Source organism: Solanum dulcamara, chromosome 9 (genome assembly GCF_947179165.1).
Source record: "Solanum dulcamara chromosome 9, daSolDulc1.2, whole genome shotgun sequence".
Lineage (NCBI taxonomy): Eukaryota > Viridiplantae > Streptophyta > Magnoliopsida > Solanales > Solanaceae > Solanum > Solanum dulcamara.
Window position 1 is genome coordinate 75,006,933 of NC_077245.1, and position 20,185 is coordinate 75,027,117.

General features: G+C 35.1%; 2 protein-coding genes across 2 annotated transcripts; both read left to right on the plus strand.

Moving 5' to 3' along the window:
- The first annotated feature begins 387 nt into the window (after positions 1–387).
- LOC129904393 (protein NUCLEAR FUSION DEFECTIVE 4) lies at positions 388–2,375 on the plus strand. Its single transcript, XM_055979959.1, has one exon. The coding sequence runs from the start codon at positions 534–536 to the stop codon at positions 2,238–2,240; it is 1,707 nt and encodes a 568-aa protein (XP_055835934.1). The 5' UTR covers positions 388–533; the 3' UTR covers positions 2,241–2,375.
- A 3,924-nt stretch (positions 2,376–6,299) lies between these two features.
- LOC129903286 (uncharacterized) lies at positions 6,300–19,301 on the plus strand. The gene is made up of 13 exons (XM_055978796.1): positions 6,300–6,425; positions 6,523–6,613; positions 13,615–13,786; positions 13,878–13,940; positions 14,036–14,141; positions 16,200–16,304; positions 16,376–16,452; positions 16,544–16,673; positions 17,289–17,361; positions 17,589–17,780; positions 18,278–18,398; positions 18,568–18,792; positions 18,875–19,301. The coding sequence occupies exons 2-13, from the start codon at positions 6,531–6,533 to the stop codon at positions 18,920–18,922; spliced, it is 1,395 nt and encodes a 464-aa protein (XP_055834771.1). The 5' UTR covers positions 6,300–6,425; positions 6,523–6,530; the 3' UTR covers positions 18,923–19,301.
- Positions 19,302–20,185: the final 884 nt, after the last annotated feature.

The window sequence follows — 20,185 nt, forward strand, 5'->3', positions numbered from 1 at the left end:
AGCTACTGAGTTCGATAAAACTATATTGTAGATTCGCTCCACTCACTAACCAACATGAGCTAATATACATCTTACACACGCATTCTGATCTAAGATTTTAAGTTTACAGGTTCTAATTTTCAGGATAGTTGGCTTCTTAACACAAATATAGAGTTTGTATCAAAGCTACCGAGTCTGACAAAACTATATTTTAGTTCCGCCCCACTGACCAACCAACATGATCTAATATACATTTTATTTATAGAGTCAGATTCAAGATTTTAAATTTACAGGCTCTGATTTCTAGGATAGTTAGTTTTAACACAAGCACAGGGTTTGTAACTCTGCCCCACTGACTAACCAACATGAGCTACTATACATTTTATAGAGTCGGATCCAAAATTTTAAATTTTACTAATTCGGATTTCCAACCCTATTTATAAAATACACAAAAAAACAAGATAAGTGTATAGTAGTACTTAGAGAATAGAGATTACCTTCTCTTACTTTGTTGTTTACTTCACATATTTTCCAGAAGAGGAAGAGACAGAGAGATGCCAATGAGCAAAAGCCATGAAATTTTGCAATTCACCAATCATGTTGTACAAGGTCGGTGGTTCTCTCTTTTTGCTTCATTTCTCATCATGGCTGGAGCAGGTGCTACTTATCTATTTGGTACTTACTCTAAAGAAATAAAATCCTCACTTGGATATGATCAAACAACACTTAATCTGTTAGGATTCTTTAAAGATCTTGGTGCTAATGTTGGTGTTTTATCTGGTTTACTTGCTGAAGTTAGTCCAACATGGTTTGTTTTACTAGTTGGTGCTGCCATGAATTTCACTGGCTATTTCATGATATGGTTCTCTGTTGTTGGAAAGATATCAAAACCAACTGTTTGGCTTATGTGTATGTATATATGTCTTGGTGCTAATTCACAGAATTTCGCGAATACTGGTGCTCTTGTTACATCTGTTAGAAACTTCCCTGAAAGCAGAGGAAATATGATTGGTTTATTGAAAGGTTTTACTGGATTAAGTGGTGCTATAATGACACAGTTATACTTAGCTGTATATGGAAATGATGCTAAATCACTTATTTTGCTTATAGCTTGGCTTCCTGCTGCAATATCTGTGATTTTCGTGTACACGATTCGTGAAATGAGAGTTGTTAAGCAACCAAATCAGTTGAATGTTTTCTACTATTGTTTGGCTATAGCGATTGTGCTCGCGTTGTTTCTTATGGTTATGACATTGGTTGAGGGGGCAATTGTATTTTCTCATGGTGCTTATGTTGGTACTGCTACTGTGGCTTGTGTTTTGTTGTTCCTACCTCTTTTGGTTTTCGTTAGAGAAGAGTTAGGTGTTTTTCGTAGAAAGAATGTGGCTAACATCGATCCTCCACGAGTAACCATCGAGCATCCTCCACCAGTAGTACAAGAGAAAGAAGATGCTAACAATCTGAGATGTTTTTCGTTGAATGACATTTTCTTGAATAAACCAGCAAGAGGTGAAGATTATAGTATATTGCAAGCACTTTTGAGTACTGATATGTTGATTTTATTCGTTGCTACGTTTTGTGGACTTGGGACGAGCTTGACTGCTGTCGATAACTTGGGACAAATCGGAGAGTCATTAGGATATCCAACAACAACAATCAAGTCCTTTGTGTCACTTCTGAGCATATGGAACTTTTTTGGGAGAATTTTCTCAGGATTTGTATCTGAGGCGTTGCTTGTTAAGTATAAATTCCCAAGGACACTTATGATGACATTAGTCCTTTTGTTATCCTGCATTGGCCTACTACTCATCGCGTTTCCATTCAACGGATCAGTATACATTGCATCAATCATCATCGGGTTCTCATTTGGTGCACAATTGCCTTTACTCTTCTCAATCATTTCTGAACTTTTCGGATTGAAGTACTACTCCACATTGTTCAATTGTGGTCAATTGGCTAGTCCTCTTGGCTCATACATATTGAATGTGAAGGTAACTGGACCGCTCTACGATAGAGAGGCATTGAAGGATCTCGCGAAAAAAGGCTTAACTAGATTATCTGTTAAAGAATTGACATGTATCGGGAGCCAATGTTATCGACAGGCTTTTCTAATCTTGGCTAGTGTCGCGTTTTTTGGCGCGTTAGCCTCGTTGGTTTTGGTTGCAAGAACTAGGAATTTTTACAAAGGTGATATATACAAGAAGTTCAGAGAACAAGCTGAGGCAACTGAGGCAGAAATGGCTGCAACAAACAATAAATAGGCGGATATATATACTAAGAACATTACACAATTTAAGGCCAAATTTTGGCCTAGTTAAAGTAGTTTTTTTCTTCTTGATCATTTATGTATCCATTAATTATGTATTAATCCTTTGAAAAAAAATTGTCATTTTATATCTGTTTGTGTATGCATTCATAGCATTATATAGTATATTGTTGGACAGTTGAGCAGAAAAATATCTTGCTACTTTACTGCTTGTTTTGGTAATATCGTCATGTGGAAGGTCTATCAGAAATCACCTTTCTACTCCACGAAGATAGATAAGGTCTCCATACATCCTATTCTCTCAAGACTACATTCGTGAATTTACACCGAGTATGTTATTGTTGTTTTTGTTGTAGACTTGTAATTGAGCAGAAAAATGAACATTAGAAAAAACTAAAAATTGTGAGATTTTCTGCAACTTGGAATTAAGAACTAGAGTTTGCTAGAAATTGAAAGACAGACTAATTTTGTCTGTTTTTCTGGTGGCACACAAGTTTAAATACTCAGGCTAAATAATAGACTAATAGTAGATCATATTCTTGGCATATTTCCTTTTTTCTTTTTCTTTTTTTCCCATTCAGTGTCTGGTAGCTTCGAGTAATTTTGATATGTGTCACGTAAGATTAATTAAAGAGGAAAGTGTTTCCTACAGCCCTACCAAGATTTTTTTTTTTCATTTCAATGTTCGAATCCAAAATCTCTAATTAAGGAGGAGGGCTGCAACCTTTGGTGGTCCTTGAAATGTACTTTAATATGACTCAATCTATATATATATAATATAAAGCTATATAAAAGAAAAGTGACGTGACACCTCTTTTTGGCCAAGGATCCTATTTATCTTTTATCTTATTTTTTTGACAATTGTTTCTATTTATTTGTTTTTTATTATTATACAAAAATGAATGTGTCAATTAATACTCCATTTATTCATATTCTTTAATATAAAAATTTATTTGTCTTTATTTCCGTTAGTCCTATGACTTTTCATGATCATAACTCCTAAATCATATTAATAGATCATTTGATATTTCATATTTTTGTCCTATAAATAGAAGCATTGGAAATTTTTTTTACAAAAGAAATGCAAATTTATATGTATAGTAAAGTTAGGGATTAACTAGGTGAAGCTTGCTCATCTTTTTGGTCAAAAATGATAATTTTTTTTATAACTTTATGAAAAGTTTTTATAGCTTGTATAATGCTTTTAGATTTTTTACTTATATCAGATTTGATTGTTTTTTTGCAGGTGCTTTTTTTTGTTGTTGAATGGAAAATTTCATCTTCTTCGTGGTATTCATCTTCTGATTAACGGATCGAACTTCAATCTAGCAATTTAGTGAGAAAAATCTAAACAAGTTCTCATAAAATTATTGTTGAAATTTTTTTTATAATGTGAATTTATAGTAAGAACATGACAAAAATTTCAAGTAATACAAATTTTAGTATATTATGTCAATAAAAGTGTTGAACATAAAGTTATGAAGCAGACATAAAAATAAATCGTATAAGACTAAAAATCTTAATTTAAAAACTAAAAAAAAAATAAACGAGAAAAAAATAGCTATAGAAAAAAATACTTGATCATGTAGAACAAAAAAATCAAATAGTTGTTCAAAAAAAATTTTCGTCTAACTTACCTAATGGTTGTACTTTCACCTTTATATAAGTTTTGGTAATTCCTTTGTAAGATAAGACGTTTAATTCCCCGCTTTAAAAAATAATAAAATGAAAATGAGAAAAAAAATAACAAAAAAAGAGACAATACACAAAACTGTACTCTTTAAATGGCTATTATGATAGATACACTACAAGTGAACAATGATAATTTATATTTATGTATAATAATAAAATTAGGAATACAAAAAGTGACACCTTTCTTTGGTCAAGAACCAACCTTTTTAAAAATTATTTATTGGAATTTTTCTCTATTTTTCCTTATTTATGTGCTATATTAAAAATATTTTTAAAAACCCATTTAACATTCTTAATTATGTTAAATATGAAATGTTAAGAAGCAAAAAAAGTCATTTTTTAATTTTCTTTAATGCAAAACTCAATGGACTTTATTTTCATTACTTCCATAATTTTTTATTGTTATAACATCAAAAATAATTAATAGTCATATTCATGATATTATTTAATATTTTATATTGTAGTCCTATAAATAAAGATATTGTAAAACTTTGTTGAAATGAACTCATTAGCATTTTAAGTTGTCAATTAAAGTTCTCTATTTTTATTGTAGACTAATAAATATGTCAATTAACAGTTCATTCATATTCTTTAATGCAAAACATAAAGGTCTTTATTTTCATTACTATTTTTTATTACCACAACCCCTAATATAATTAATAGTCGCATTTATGACATTATTTGGTACTTATATTATGTTTTATATGCTTATTTTATTCATTCTTTAGTTTGTCTTAAAGAATAAAATGAAGGCTATTGAATGGTGATTGACTTGTGGAATGATTATCAATGAGAGCTTGGAAGATTGTCCATTTATTTTGTATTTTTTTCTTTTATTTTTAATGATTATAATCGTAAAAATGATGTTGCATCATTATTTATTTTTTGTAGTTCCCTCTATGATTTTTCTTTATTTTGTATTTTATATAAATTTTTGATTGTCGTAAATTTATATTTTTTTTTGGTTCAAATTAGTAATTTATGACGGTTGAAAATCAACTAACTACTAACTAAACGTTTTTCTCTATAAAGTCAATTATACGTTTGAGTAATATATAAATCGGCATATTTTGTATTTTTTTACTCAATTTCAGAAAAAATAAAAGAATGCATCTTATCATCTTTCATATCCGTGCGAAGCGCGGCTAAATTCACTAATTTTATCTAAAGTTCAATTAATAAGACTAGTTATGATCTAGAGTTGTAGACACAATTGAACACCAATTTGATGAACAAATTAACCCAATCTATATGTATCTTATTCTAATGAATAAATATCGAGTTAATTTCACATAAGGTCATCAAACTATAGTATTATCACAGAAAAGTCATTAAATTAATTTTTTTTTAATCATAAAATCACTCAATTTTCGTTATTTTTTCAAAAATGATCATTTTGGAAAAACTTTTGATGAAAATTGGCTATAACTTGTACCTATTTTCATAAAAAATCATTTCAAACTCCAATCCAAATAAATTATTCATGTTTCATTTCAATCTAACATTTTAAACTTTCTATAAAAAGACAGTTAAAAATCTTCCATCTCACTAATGTGTTTAAGGTTCATGCACGGTCAAAAATGTTTAAAGTAATCACTTTAATGACACTAAAATACATGAATAAAAATGTCGTAATATCAAAACGATGCAATTACTATTTACCCAAAGTAGTAATCCCTCAACTCCTGCTAATAGGGGGGTGTGCAAAAATCAAATCGAAAAAAATTATTATTGAGTTATTTCTATTGAATTAATGGGTTAATAGATTTTTAATTATATTATAAAAAAATTATCGAATTATTGGTTTGATATTGATTTTTTAATATTGGTTATTGGGTAAACTGATAACCAATTAAGGAATATTTAATTTACTACTTTACTTCTTTACCCCTACATAAATATTAAATATTAATATCAATATTTTATTGGTTACTATCTTTGCTCTTTAGCCTTCAATTCACGTTATTGTCTTATTTCTTTTATTTGTGTTGTACTCGTATATTTCTTTTTCATGTTAGTTGCTACTGAATCTATTTTATGAGCATTCCATAAATTTTCGTTATTGTCTTGTCTCGTCAACTTATTGGAAAAGTCATATAATTATTTTATGAGTATTTTCTTATTGGTTAAATCTAAAACGAACCGATAAAGATCAATATCGAAAACCAATAAAAAATATCTTATAGATTTGGTATATTGGTTTAGCATATTTAAAAATTAAATATCAATAAAATCAAACCTATCGAATTGAACCAAACCGAACCAACTGATGCACACCCTACGAGTCTCAAATAGTAGTACCAAAAAAGGGTTAAAAAAGAAGGTGATAAAGGCAAACAATGGAAAATTAGAAAGCCAAAAGTGCAATTCATCCAAAAAAGAAAGGATGCAAATGGAAAAGAAACTACATTTTTAGTTTTCCCGGGCAAACCTGAGGCTATAAAACAAGTCGAAGAGCCATTTTTTCTTTTTCTGTTCAAACATCTCCGTAAGCATAGAAGAATTACTATATTATTCATCGATTTATTGATTTTTGTTTGTTAGATTTGTGTTTAATTTTGTTGTTGTTGTTGTTGTTATTGAAGAAATTAAGATGATGACGGAGATGGATGAACCTCTAGATTTTGAATTTGAAGAACCCTCCATCGTTAGCCCTATTGTTACTAAGCAGAAAAAGTGAGTTTTTTTTTTCATTTTTAACAACAATTTTGTTTGTTTGATTCGTTTTTCATGTTGATTAGATTGCAAAATTAGATACTAGGTATCTAGGGTTTTGAGTTGTGGGTGGTTTACTTAAGTATGTTAGAGAAGAGTTGGAGTCAGGATTTGAAGCTTATGTGTTTGAGAATTGCAGGTGTTTGGCCATGTAAGTATGAGTATTTGAAAAAAAAAGAAGAAGTTATTTTTGTTTTCAGAGTGAAAAATGATATTTTGAAACTTGGGAGTTGTGTTTGATGATGAATACAAATTGGAGTTGTTTTTTTTGAATTTCTCTTGAGTAGTTTTGAGTGAAAAAAGTGAAAACAGAATTTTGGTGTTTTTCAAATTTTTGAAAATTGTGGAGTTTTATGGCCAAACATGTTTGTTTGAGTTCAACTCAAGGAAAAAGTAAAAAAATTTCATGACCAAATGCGTAAAATAATTTGTTATTGACGGAGATTAGGATGAGCTTTGATGAATAAAAGTAGAATTGGTAGAAATTCTCATATGTGAAGCAAATCAAACCTATTTTTAGACGAAAAAGACCAAGGCAGAGTAAGATGGATTTAGGGACGGTAGATGGGTCTAGAATAGATTTCCCAACGGGCAAAAACTTACACTTTCAAGTCAATATGGCCGTGATGTCATGAGCCTATTTTCAACAGCGTGTGGGACAACCAAAACAGCCCACACAGCTTGCTAAGGCTCAGTCCTAACAACAATATAGCATACGAGTGCAAGAACAAAAACACCTCAAAACTAGTCCACACAAACAGCCCAACAGTTGGAACAAAGTAAGAGAGCTTTTGGGAGGCAAGTGCCAATTTTCTTTGATATCTCTTTCAAGTGTTGATTACAAATGAGGCTGTCCAAAGGGACTTATAAGCTCTGAAAATAAGCTACAACAAAGGGACTAAAGGTCCCACGAGAGAATGCTAAAAATGGCTATCTTTACACAAGTACAAGGGTTGGTGAGAAAAGCTAGTCAAAGGTTACTATGAATGGCAAAAAGGACACTGCCCAATTCAGCTTTGGTGCAGCTCCTTGAAACCCGTTTTTGACAAGCATGTCAAGGGCATGAAATTGCCTTCAAGCATCTTCAAGTCATCTCCCAAGGCTGGCATAATATTGGCACTGCGTTTGAGGCTCGTTGAGGCGTGATATGAATCTGCCTGGCCCTCAAAACCGCTGGAATTTAATATAACCTCTTGTGGGGCGGCACACGTGATCTGCCATTACTTGCGGCTATCTTCCTTATAGAAAGAGAAAAATAAATTACTAGTGTCAGGGGGCTCCTGAAGATAGGAATCAAAATTGAGCTGTCGTGTGTTCATAATCTGCTGCAGAATGGGGTAACCAAAACTATGGGTTTTTCCGACCCCACTTCCTATGCTCTAGATCCACCCCTGCCTTAGAGAGCCTTTTCTAACATGTTAATATAAATTTAAGTTATAAGCACTAGGTAAAAGTTGTGAGGTAGCAGTGTAGTTTAATAGGTTGTTGCAGGTTTTACTATTTTTAAGGTTACTAATGCATGTGGACTACAGGTACCTGCATAAACTTGTAGTTAAGTTGGCGGTGTTAAAGTTCTCAGTTTATGAATATTGAACTGTATTATCATGTATATAAGTATTTATTTTAGAATTCTTACTTGAATGAAGTCTTAAGCTTCTAATTCTAATCGAGATACCCTCTAGGCTGTTCGTTTTATATCAGTTTGGTGAGAGTAAAAGGTGTAAGAATTAACCTTATGACCTTAAGAGAGCTTAAGCATAGTATATAGAAGCACTATCTTGAGTTAGTGCTTTTATGATGGTAGACAGGTGAGGTTAATCGTTCACCTCCATGATAGCAACTGCCATCGTTATTGGTGCTTAAGCCCGAGACAAACTTTTACAACAATCTGTTACCACACTGTCTTAACGCTGGAAGAATTGATTCTGTTGAATCGTTAATAATTACTTATCTACACTCTAATCGTTAACAATTAGGATATTTCCAATGATACTTGAGGAATGAAGTTAGCCTACTCATGACAAGCCAAGAGTTAGTTGGGTCTCATACCACCCTTCTGGTTATAATTAATGAACACAAAGTCTAGATTCAAACAAAAGGAGGTAAATGTAGGTCCACAAATGACAAGTGAGATTTCAGGCTATCTCCTTAACAACTATGTTGCTTGGACTCTCCTAATTGTTGCCCCACCCATGTCGGATCCTTCAAAAATGCACAACTTTTGGAGGATCTGACACGCACCCGAAAGCAATTTTGAAGAGTCCGAGCAACATAGCTTAACAAAATTCACAGTGAATCACAACTTTCTCCAAACATAGGAATATTTAAAATGATTTTCACATGAATATGAGGCTTCTTCATTTGTCAGCGCATGAAGTTTGCTTACAACAACAACAACAACATACCCAGTAGAATCCCACAAGTGGGGTCTAGGGAAGGTAGGGTGTACGCAGACCTTACCACTGCCTCATAGATATAGAGAGACTGTTTTCGAAAGAGCCTCGGCTCAAAAGACACATTCCCAAGTAAGAAAAAATAATAATAATAATATATATATATACACACACACATATAAAGCATAATGGCATAAAAAAATGAAAAGCGATGCAAATTTTACAAGACAAGGATAATAACGATAAAAATATAATGTGGTAATTAAAACACCGCAACTATAATGGCACGCCTAGACCTACGACCACCCTAAATCGACATATGGCAAGACACCATTCTACCCTTATTAGCCTTCTACCCTAATTTGCGACCTCCACTCTTTTCCATCTAAGGTCATGTTCTCGGTGATATGGAGTAGCGCCATATCTTGTCTAATCACCTCTTCCCAATACTTTTTCGGTCTACCCTACCCCTCCGTATAACCTCAAAATCCAACCGCTTGCACCTCCTAACTGGAGCGTCGACACCCCTCCTCTGCACATGTCTAAACCATCTCAGTCTCGCTTTTCTTATCTTGTTTGCCACAGAGGCCACTCCCACCTTCTCTCGAATGACATCATTCCTAATCTTATCACTCCTAGTGTGTCCACACATCCATCTCAGCATCCTCATCTCCGCAACATGCATTTTATGGACATGAGAGTTCTCTACCGGCCAGCATTCCACTCCGTTTAACAACGCCGGTCTAACCACCATTCACACAAGACTCCAGAGTCAAGCCTTCATTTCATCCATGATGCCCCAATGCGAAGCATGACATCCTCGTCGATGTCTCCACTGCTCTGGATGATGGATCCAAGGTATTTAAAGCTTTCTGTCTTAGGGATAGGCTGAGTGGCAAGCCTCACTTCTATGCCCTTTTCATCCATCGCACCACTGAATTTGCACTCCAAGTATTCAGTTTTGGTCTTGCTCAATCTGAACCCTTTGGACTCCAGAGTTTGTCTCTAAACCTCCAACCTATCATTAACTCTGTCTCGAGTCTCATCAATCAAAATTATGTCGTCCGCAAATAGCATACACCATGGAACCTCCTCCTGAATAGACCGTGCTAGCTTATCTATCACCAAGGCAAAAAGGAAAAGATTCAGTACAGATCCATGATGTAGTCCCATCTCAACAGGAAAATGCTTTGAGTCACCTTCCACCGTCCTAACTCGAGTCTTGACTCCATCATACATGTCCTTTATCGCTCTAATATACACCATCGGGACACCTTTAGCCTCCAGGCACCTCTAGAGAATATCCCTCGAAACTTTTTCATAAGCCTTTTCAAGATCAATGAATACCATATGAAGATCCCTTTTTCTTTCTCTAAATTTCTCCACCAGTCTCCGCATAAGATGGATTGCTTTAGTGGCATGAATCCGAACTGATTCCCTGATATTGACACTCCTCTCCTCACCCTCATCTCCACCACTCTTTCCCAAATCTTCATAGTGTGGCTTAGCAATTTGATCCCCTGTAATTATTATAGTTTTGGATATCGCCCTTGTTCTTGTAAAATGGAACCATAGTACTCCACCTCTATTCATCGGGCATCTTAGCAGTCTTCAAAATAACATTAAACATTATTAAACAACTTAGTCAACCACTCCACACCTGCCTTGTCAGTGCTCTTCCAAAAGTCCACCGGAATCTCATCGGGCCCGGTCGTTCTCCCCCTTTTCATCCTGCTAATAGCCCGTCTAACCTACTCAACCCTAAAACACCTGCAGTACCCAAAGTCTCGAAGACTATGAGAGTACGCCAAATCACCCAGTACATTGTCTCTGTGGAAGTAAGCCTGCCACCTTTGCTTGATAGACGTGTCATCCACTAACACTTCACCTTCCTCGTCCTTGATGCACTTTACTAGATCTAGGTCGTGGGCTTTTCTCTCTCTCACTTTGGCGAGCCTATACAATCTCTTATCCCCACCTTTTTCCCCTAACTCGACATATAAGCGTTCAAAAGCTGCCGTCTTAGTACTGGTGACCGCCGACTTCGCTTCTGTCTTCGCCTTCTTATAAATATCTTTAAGCTTGCTCTTCTCCTCCTCATCCACGCACTCCATCCACTTCGTATAAGCAACCTTCTTGGCTTTCACTTTGCCTTGTACTTCTCCATTCCACCACCAATCTCTTTGATGACCACCGAATATACCTCTCGATACCCCTAGAACCTCGGGAGCTGCTTTTCTAATGCAACCAGCTGCCATGTCCCACATGTCATTCGCATCCCCACTACTGCTCCAAGCTCCTGAACCAGTCAACTTCCCACCATCTCCCGAGAAAGGGCGGGAGTTACGCCCCCCATCTAATCCTCGGTCGGTCATAGAGGATTGCAAGGTTATTCCGAGTGAAAATAGGAGAAAACACGAGTTAGCAATAACCAACTCAAAGGCTTTAGCAAACTCCAGAAGAGATACCCCGCCGCCATTCCTTACCCTAAACCAAAGCCTCCATGGACATCATCGAAACCATTAGAAGTTATACCGATATGACCATAGAAATCTCCACCAATGAAGTTTGCTTAATAATTTTTTTTTTTGGATAAAGAATTGCTTAATAATTTTTTAGAACCAGTCCTTAACGGAAAATCTGAATATTGATGTTCTATGTCCAAGTTTAAATTGACCAACCTCCAGATATGGCCCCTATAGAAGTTGGCGCCTTTGTTCCAATGAAGGTACAGATTTGGGTTTGATTAAGGAATACACATGATGTGAACCCAAAACTTGGTCCCCGGTAGATCATAGTTATCTGTCTGACTGCTTTAATTTGTGTCAAAATGATAACTTCTTTTCTTTGGATCAAGGCAGGTCTGTTCTTCGAATTGAATACTTTATTAAGATAAGCAAGTTACCGTTGCAGATATGTTACCGTTGCAGATATGATGTGAGCCTTCTAGCCGGTTGAAATTAATCAGGATATCTAATTCAGCCGTATGCCATTTAATTTTAACCTGCAATTAACATTCTTCCACCTTAACTTTAATTTAATTTAAAATCCCATGTGTCATTCCCAGGAAATATGAATTTACTAGAAACATCTGAGATATAAAAAGTAAGCTAAAGGCATGGATAAACATATGTGGAAAGCTTTCCCTCTTATTTGCTTTCTGCTGAGAGACGAGAAAAAGGGAAAAAAAAGAAAAATGAAGAAAGAAGTTGATAATTGAAAAATTAAAAGATGCTTCTGGAACTTTAGATAGGATCAACATGTACTTGTGAAAATTTACTTAGGATATCATTGAGATTTTTTTTTGTGTATTTACAAGATTAAACACTCTTAATAAAGAAAAGAAAAACAAGGAAAAGAAAAGAGTGGTGTAAGTTTAGGTATAGAAGAAAGCTAAAGGTTTTCCTACTGGTAGTGAAGTTTAATTTTATATTTGTAACTTAAGTAGGTATATGGTGCTAGATGCAATTAGAATTCAGGTTTTTGGTTTTAACGTACTGTTTACGCTATTACTCCTTTCCAGAGTTTCATCGCATCTCTCATAAGTTCAAGGCAAGGTAGGTTGCTGAACTTTTGATTATCTTCTTGCCCTTGTATATAGAAATCAAGTTGTTTTTTCTTCACTTGCTTGACATCTTTCCATTCTTAAACAGTTCGGTAAGCCATGTTGCTCCAACTTCTTCAAAACACTTGCATACCTCTATAGGGATATCATTTGAACTACATTCTTTGATGATCTCATATTTTTGCATGGCATCATTTACTTCAGAAGACCAATGATATGAGTGTAGCTAAAATTTCTGTGCTGGTGTTTGGAGATCTGTAAAATTATCCTTGGCCTCTTTTATTAGATGGACAAAAGCTGTTAGGACTGAAGTAGTTGGTGCCTTTTATTTGGTATGGTATGTGAAAAATACGAAGGGGAGCCTTGGAGTAACTGGTAAAGTTGCTGCCATGTGACCAGGAGGTCACGGGTTCAAGCCTTGGAAACAGCCTCTGGCAGAAATGCAAGGTAAGGCTGCGTACAATAGACCCTTGTGGTCAGGCCCTTCCCCGGACCCTGCGCATAGCGGGAGCTTAAGTGCACCGGGCTGCCCTTTTTTTATGTGAAAAATACCAATCGGATTACTTATCCAAAATAAAAAAAAGAACTGTACCATTTGAATCCATAGAGATGGTGAAGAGAGTTGCAGTTATCTGCCATTTAGAGCTACTTTTCTCATTTTAATCCTAGTGGTGTCTGAGTTCACTAATAACAAATGTTGGCCGGTTCTTGTTCCCAGACTTTCTAATAGTCTAAGGATATCTACCTTTGAGTTAGGGGTAAGGTTTGCATACATTCTACCGTCCCTAGACCACACTTTGTGAGACTACACTGGTTATGTTGTTGTTGCCCCTGAAATAGTGAATACATAGAGAATATGCATATGTTTACCTGATTGTGAATGTAGTACTGGATACAGGCTAGTCTATTGTTCATTTCTTCCATTGTTATTTATTCAGCCAATTGAATGGTCTTAACACTGTAGTACCGTCTTATGTTTTCTTATTTCAACTAATATTTTCTAGGAAGAAGGTAATCGGCTTAGATGATCTTCTCAGTGATTTCTACCAAGTGAAGAGCGACATACCTAAGAAGGAATCTAAACGTGCAAAGATCCGCAAGTCTGACGAGTCAGATGATGATTTGGATACCAGAGAAGCAGAGCTTTATAACTACGTTAACAAATGTCAACAACAGGTATGCATTTTTGTTTCTTTTTCCCAGTTGGGTATGGTTCTCAGTTTGATCCTAAAGTTTGGCAACATTGAATTTTGTTTTTATTTTGTAGATGAATGAAATAAGCACTGATGATCAGATGCCATTATGGGGTCTTCATGTTTTTGGGGACCAGGTTATCTATGAACTAAGACGAGCCTGGCGTTCACTTGACACTGATGGTATCTTGGGTTTGAATGAATTATAATTCTTTTCCTGTCTGACCTGCAGAAAGCTATGCCCGTGCTTACTTTTCCCGAGCTTAGGAGTTGTGTCCTTTTGCAGTCCTTTATGGGGCATGAAGTCAATTCACTGTTAGAACTCAAAACAGAAGAAGGTGTTATCTCCTCCTCTCCCTCCTTTTTTTCTTCTTCTTCCAATTTTAGTGATATTTATCTCAATTTTGCTTTGTTAATGACATCTTTATCTTCAGATTTGGCTCTATGTTGAATTATCCGAGCTATAAGTACCAGTGCTGCCAAAATGGATAAAATACCAAGTATCTGTCCAATCCGCCCATCTAGAAGTGGGTTGGATAAGTGATTTCTTAAAACTGGATTAAATATGGATCAAACCGTGTAACTTGTGGTAAAAAATGGATGGGTAAATCAGAATTCCCATCATGACTAGTGCACAGTCCATAAGTTCCGCTCTGCTGCTACTGAACTAATCTGACTTCATTTTTGGTTTTGGTGGGAGGGGCGTGGAGGGGCTTCTTCTTCTTTGAACAAACATATAATTTTCTTTTGCACAGATTGTAAAAGCAAAGCAGATTCATACCTAGTTTAAGAAATTTTTCTCATTTCTGCAATCAATTTGAATAATATTTACAACTCAAATTCTGGTAGCTTTGTCAAGTTTTTTGCCACAGTTTGTTTTATTTGTTTTCAATTTAAATAGCTGAATACCCAATTAGGGCAGCCTGGTGCACTAAAGCTCTCGCTATGCGCAGGGTCCAGGGAAGGGTACGACCACAGGGGTCTATTGTACACAACCTTATCTTACATTTCTGCCAGAGGCTGTTTTCAAGGCTTGAACCCATGACCACCTCGTCACATGGCAACAACTTTTACCAGTTACACCCAATTAGAGTATTAAATAAATTTTTAGCTTGATTCAAATCCTTTTGATTCTAGCATCTACTGTATAAGCATCCAAAAATTTAAGCATCCAAAAAACAAGTAGTACCGAAAGTTAGAAAAAACTATTGCTTCACAAGAGAGAAAGAAAGCAACGTTGAAGTGAGTGAGGAAAAACAATGTATGCTAATTTATCAGATCCAAAAAGATACAATACTCTTTACTCTTTATTTTATAAGCTGGTACTGAAATATATAGATGGATTCTCTTTTTGCATACCTTGACTAATTATACAGGGTACCTGCTACCTCCAACCAACACAATACTGGGTAATTCTGTCCACTAAGATTTGAATAGATGGGAAAAAGTCACCTAGTATTTTTTTTGCCTCGGTTGGGATTTGAACTTGAGATCTCATGGTTCTCAACCCATTAGTAAGCGCATTAGCGCAAGCTAGTACATAGTCTTGTTATTCTTCCCTATTAGTAAGCGCATTAGTGCACTATAATTTCTTTTGTGGAGGACTCAGATTAGGATAAAAGGCTAGGTGACTTATCCTTACACCATAGTAGTTGTAGTTCTGCTCATTGTTTATTGCCATTTGATTTTTGCATTGTATTGCTGTTTATAGGTGTGGGGCCGTTGTACTTTGATTATCTTATTTATTTATAGTAGTTAATGCCTCTTTCTTTTCGTACTATTCTACCATGACTTTCTCACTTTTGCTATTCCTTGTTTTCATCTTGTTTTCGATATGCTTGTCCCTATCTGACCTTTTATCTTGTTTTCCTCTCTTGAGCCGAGGGTCTCTCGGAAACAGCCGCCCTACCTTTTAAGGTGGGGGTTAGGTCTACGTACACTCTACCCTCCTAGACCCCACACTGTAGGATTATACTGGGTTTGTTGTTGTTGTTGGGATTTGAACTTGAGATTTCATGGTTCTCAACTCATGTCATTGGCTAACTAAGCTACACCCTTGGGTGATGCAAAAAAATTACTCCTAATATTTTGTCAAACTATTCCATTGATGTTGATATAAATATGTTAATGAATTCTAATCCTGTAAAACATATAAATAGAAAATATGGATCCATATTATCTGTTACTCTATCTGTATTTGTCTGTATTAAATACGAGGGGCCAGATGCTTATCCATTTTTTCCTAACTTATTTTCAACCCGCCCGTATCTGATCTGATCCTCCCATTTGCCAGCATTAGGTGTAATTGAATAAGTTCTTAGAAAATTCAAATGAGTAATTTAATCGATTTTATTGGGGATTAACTGTGGGGTTCCCTATCCATGATGCTATTGTAGGAGAAGCATTTCTGGAGGGATTGCTTGTGAACGGTTGGCTTTTGAAATTGGTCACAGATCATGGTCGAGTTGAAAAGTGCATAGGAGCATGGACATTTAATCTCAGTGAGTAGTACTTCTTTCCAATTATTGACACTGAGGGATTCCATAGTTACAATTGCCTTATGCCCTCTCAGTGTTATATTCACCAAAAGAAGAGTTGAGGGCAGCAGCATGTGAATTTTGGTGTTCTATTCTTTTACCTAAAAATCAGGTTTTCATCTATATTCTGCGAATGAATAAAATATCATCTGTTTATTAATGCAAATTTCGTAAGTTATTTTTCTCTCCTCATGGTTTGTAAGGCTGATGTTGTAATGTTTGAGATGGAATGGTTGCCAAACCATTCAGAACTGAGGCGAGCACTTGAAGTATATGGCTTTCTGTTGGATTTCCCTTCCAAATCTTCCACCAGCATGGAATTTGTGTATGGAGGTACACAAATTTTCCACCTTAGTCTGATTTTTCCTGATAGCAATAATTGTCCTCTGCAAATGAAGCTTCTAGTCAATGTGTGTCTTATTTTGCCTTATTTTCTTCAATTCATACTTTTATGTAGTAACCATAAATTCTTGGCTTGCAAGGAAGTTTTACCTAAAACTACAGGCAGAAGAGCAGTGGGGAAAGGGTATGTCAGTGGCGGTCTTTCTTGTTTATAGGGTACTAAATATCATGGCACAAATTCAACATGTGTGCATATTTTTCAAATAAGGTTTTAGTTATTCACTTTACATATTGGTTGCTAAATGAACGTGTTATAAATTTCCGTATTTTTTGGATTGAACTGGAAATACGATAAAATGGGAGCTAGGGTTACAAAATGGGCAATGGTATGCAAGGTACCAAGGTAATTTATTGATTTCGCAGTTGGAGACTTTATGTTAGTCTATTAACATTGGCAAACTTGGCTTTAGACCTTGAAGAGGGACGGACATAGTTTCTTAGGGTCTTAGGATTTCATTACTAGTATAGTGTTATGCCGTATTTACAAGGCCCATATTTCATACTTCTCAATTACAACTTCTCACAACTTTATATGCTGTGTCTTAGATTCTGATTCTGCTGGACCGCCTCAAAATATCAAATCCTGGATAAAGTATGTTTCTGTTTGTTGCCAAGCAAGGTATGTGATGTGCCTGTCTATTTGGGAGCTGTATTTGTGTTTATGGGATTGCAAACATTCATACAACTATGTCAAATGTTTAGAAATTAGAAAAAAAATTAATACTTGATGTAGAGCCATGTTTAATATGAAATACTTTGGGACCTATTTTTGATCAGAATCATTTAGGATCTGTTAATCCAATCATGGCATTATATTAAATCTCAATCTTTTTATTTTTTTTGTAGGACTACACGTTCAGTTTTCTCAACTTCGGAGGTAGAAGATCTGATTACCTCAGTGATCTATCTCTTCTTAGATCGGCAACTTATTGGCCTATCTTCAGCGTTGAAGGATTGCTTGCACTCACTTATTAGCTTCTTTAGTGATGATGCATTCAATTCAAGCTGTCAGAAAATAGCAAAATCCCTCGCCTACAGGTTTTTTGTAATAGATTTCATTGATTTCTACTATTGGTTTGTTTGCATTCTAAATTAATTTAGTACCTCCAATATTCAATTGTTTCTGCACATGGATGGATCTTATTCCTCCTCCACTTTGTAGAAAGAGAGAAGTGGAAAGAGGAGATTAATGTAGTGGAAGAATCAGACAAGTTGTATATGAATACAAATTGTAACATACACCTCCCAGCTTAAAGGATGCATTTTGAATCTCATTTTTATCATTGCTGTAGAGGGTGGAAAAATTTATAGGGATCATTTGTCCCGGTGACTTATTTGCAAAGCATGTTAAAAATTGTTCTATTCTGATGCTTTTGCATCTTAAGTATTAGAAGTTGTTATTCATTCATCTCTGTTTTTCCTTGGAGCTTTATGTTTTAGATACCTGCTTTGATTGATCTGTAGATATAGAAGTTTCATCTTCTTTCTAAACTCCTTACGTTAAAGTTATATGACGGTACATATCATTTGTTCAGAGTTCCTACTGATGTCAACTGCTTGAGGTCTGTGGAGAGCGTAGCTGGACTGGATGCTCGGTCCAAGCATCTAAGGAGTGTTCTGGCCTTTCAGTTTCTTGTAGCATGTTTTGATGACAAGGTAGCTTTGACGCGCTTTTACCATCACTACTACCATTTAAGAATCCTTTCTGTGCCCCTCATCATGTTTGTCATCGTCATGTATATGTCATGCCAGGTGCTGAAATGTGTTTTCTCGTGTGAAGCTCACAATTTTTTGGTATACTAACGTTACCTAACTAATCATGCAGCTACATGATGAAGAACAGATCTTGAGATCTCTAATCTCCATCAATCTGAAGGATAAGAATTGTGATCTTCTCCAAATGTATATTCACCTGGTTCTGGCAGAAAACTGGCTGTTTTGCAACCCGTTGTTAAAAGATAAACCAATATTCAGTGAGATGTGGAGCGCGTGCCTTAGAAACTGTTCCTGTCAAATCACTAGCACAGATTTGAGGTCCTATGCTTCTAAGGTAAACATAAGCTAATCCGTCTTAAACTTTTATCATCTTAATTATTTTTCGAACTCCTCCTGATGTTTGTCGTTTTGGTTAGGTTCGTAGTAAAGCATCATATCTTCTTCAAGGCACTGCCACAAGATGACTCTGTCCTAGTGCAGAAAATTCTCCCTATAATGGATCAGGCGGTGACAAAGTTAACTAACTCTGAGCATAAGAGATCGATATATATTTTATGTATAATCTACAGAATAGAGATGCTTCAGAAGATTCATCCTAGCATCTACAGAAAGTATACAGTTTGAGATGGCCATCTTTTACTGACATTTTTTTTTTGTAAGCAATGCAGTTTTTGTTAAGATTGATCGATCTGCCGGGTTCTTTTGTCATTCTGGCCCTTCACTAGATGGAATAACTTTGCACGGTTAAAAGAATATTTCTTTCCCTTCAATTTTTCACATGATATGTGTAAGATTACAAAATTTGAAGGGCATTTTGATTCCTTTGACATATCTTTCATTTAAGACGTAAAGTTTTCTGAATTTGATCGAAACCATAAACCATCTTCTAGCTCCACCTTGTCTAACAATTAAGCATTAAACTTTGGTGTAGGAATGATCCATAATGCTTTGTGTCGGATATCTTCATCATCAATTGATTCCTCCGTAGAAAAATGGACATGGAAAATATTATTGTTAACGTCAATTATGCCCATATAGTATTGGTTCATTCATTCTGACCTCTCAAACTTTGTAACAAATTGGTCTATATAGTATATACAATTCACTTTATACCCCAAAAATTTTGAAGTCAAAAAGGATTGACTGATTAGCAAGCGATGATATTAAAAATTAGTTGACACGATACGAGAAAACAACAATAACTATGCATTAACCTCAAATAAGTTTGAGTCGGCTATATGAATTCTCACATCTGCGTTTAACTTCAACTCATATTATCATTGTACCAAATAATTATTTTTAACTCCTAACAATAAAATAATTATGTAAATCCCATAAATAAAGTCTAGATAGAGTGATGCATACACAACTTTATTGAGAGGTTTCCGATATACCATCGATTTAGATAAAAGCTCACTCGAGATAATTTCACACTTAAAATTAATTATTATCCGATCACACTTTTATTTTTAAAAGACGCTTTTCTCGTCCAAACAAAACAAAACCAAGTGTATAAATTTTTTACATGATTTTCAAAATTCAAAAATATATTCTTTCTACATTTTTGTTAAAGAAAAAAGAGAAGGAATATGAAAAAGAAATAAAGAAAAGAAAAAAGAAGAATGGAATAAAGAATAAAGGCCATCGAAATTTGAAAAATAGGCTCGGACTCTTACCAAACCAGTTAGTATTAGCTTCGGAAAGCCGTTGGAAGTCCAAACCTAAAA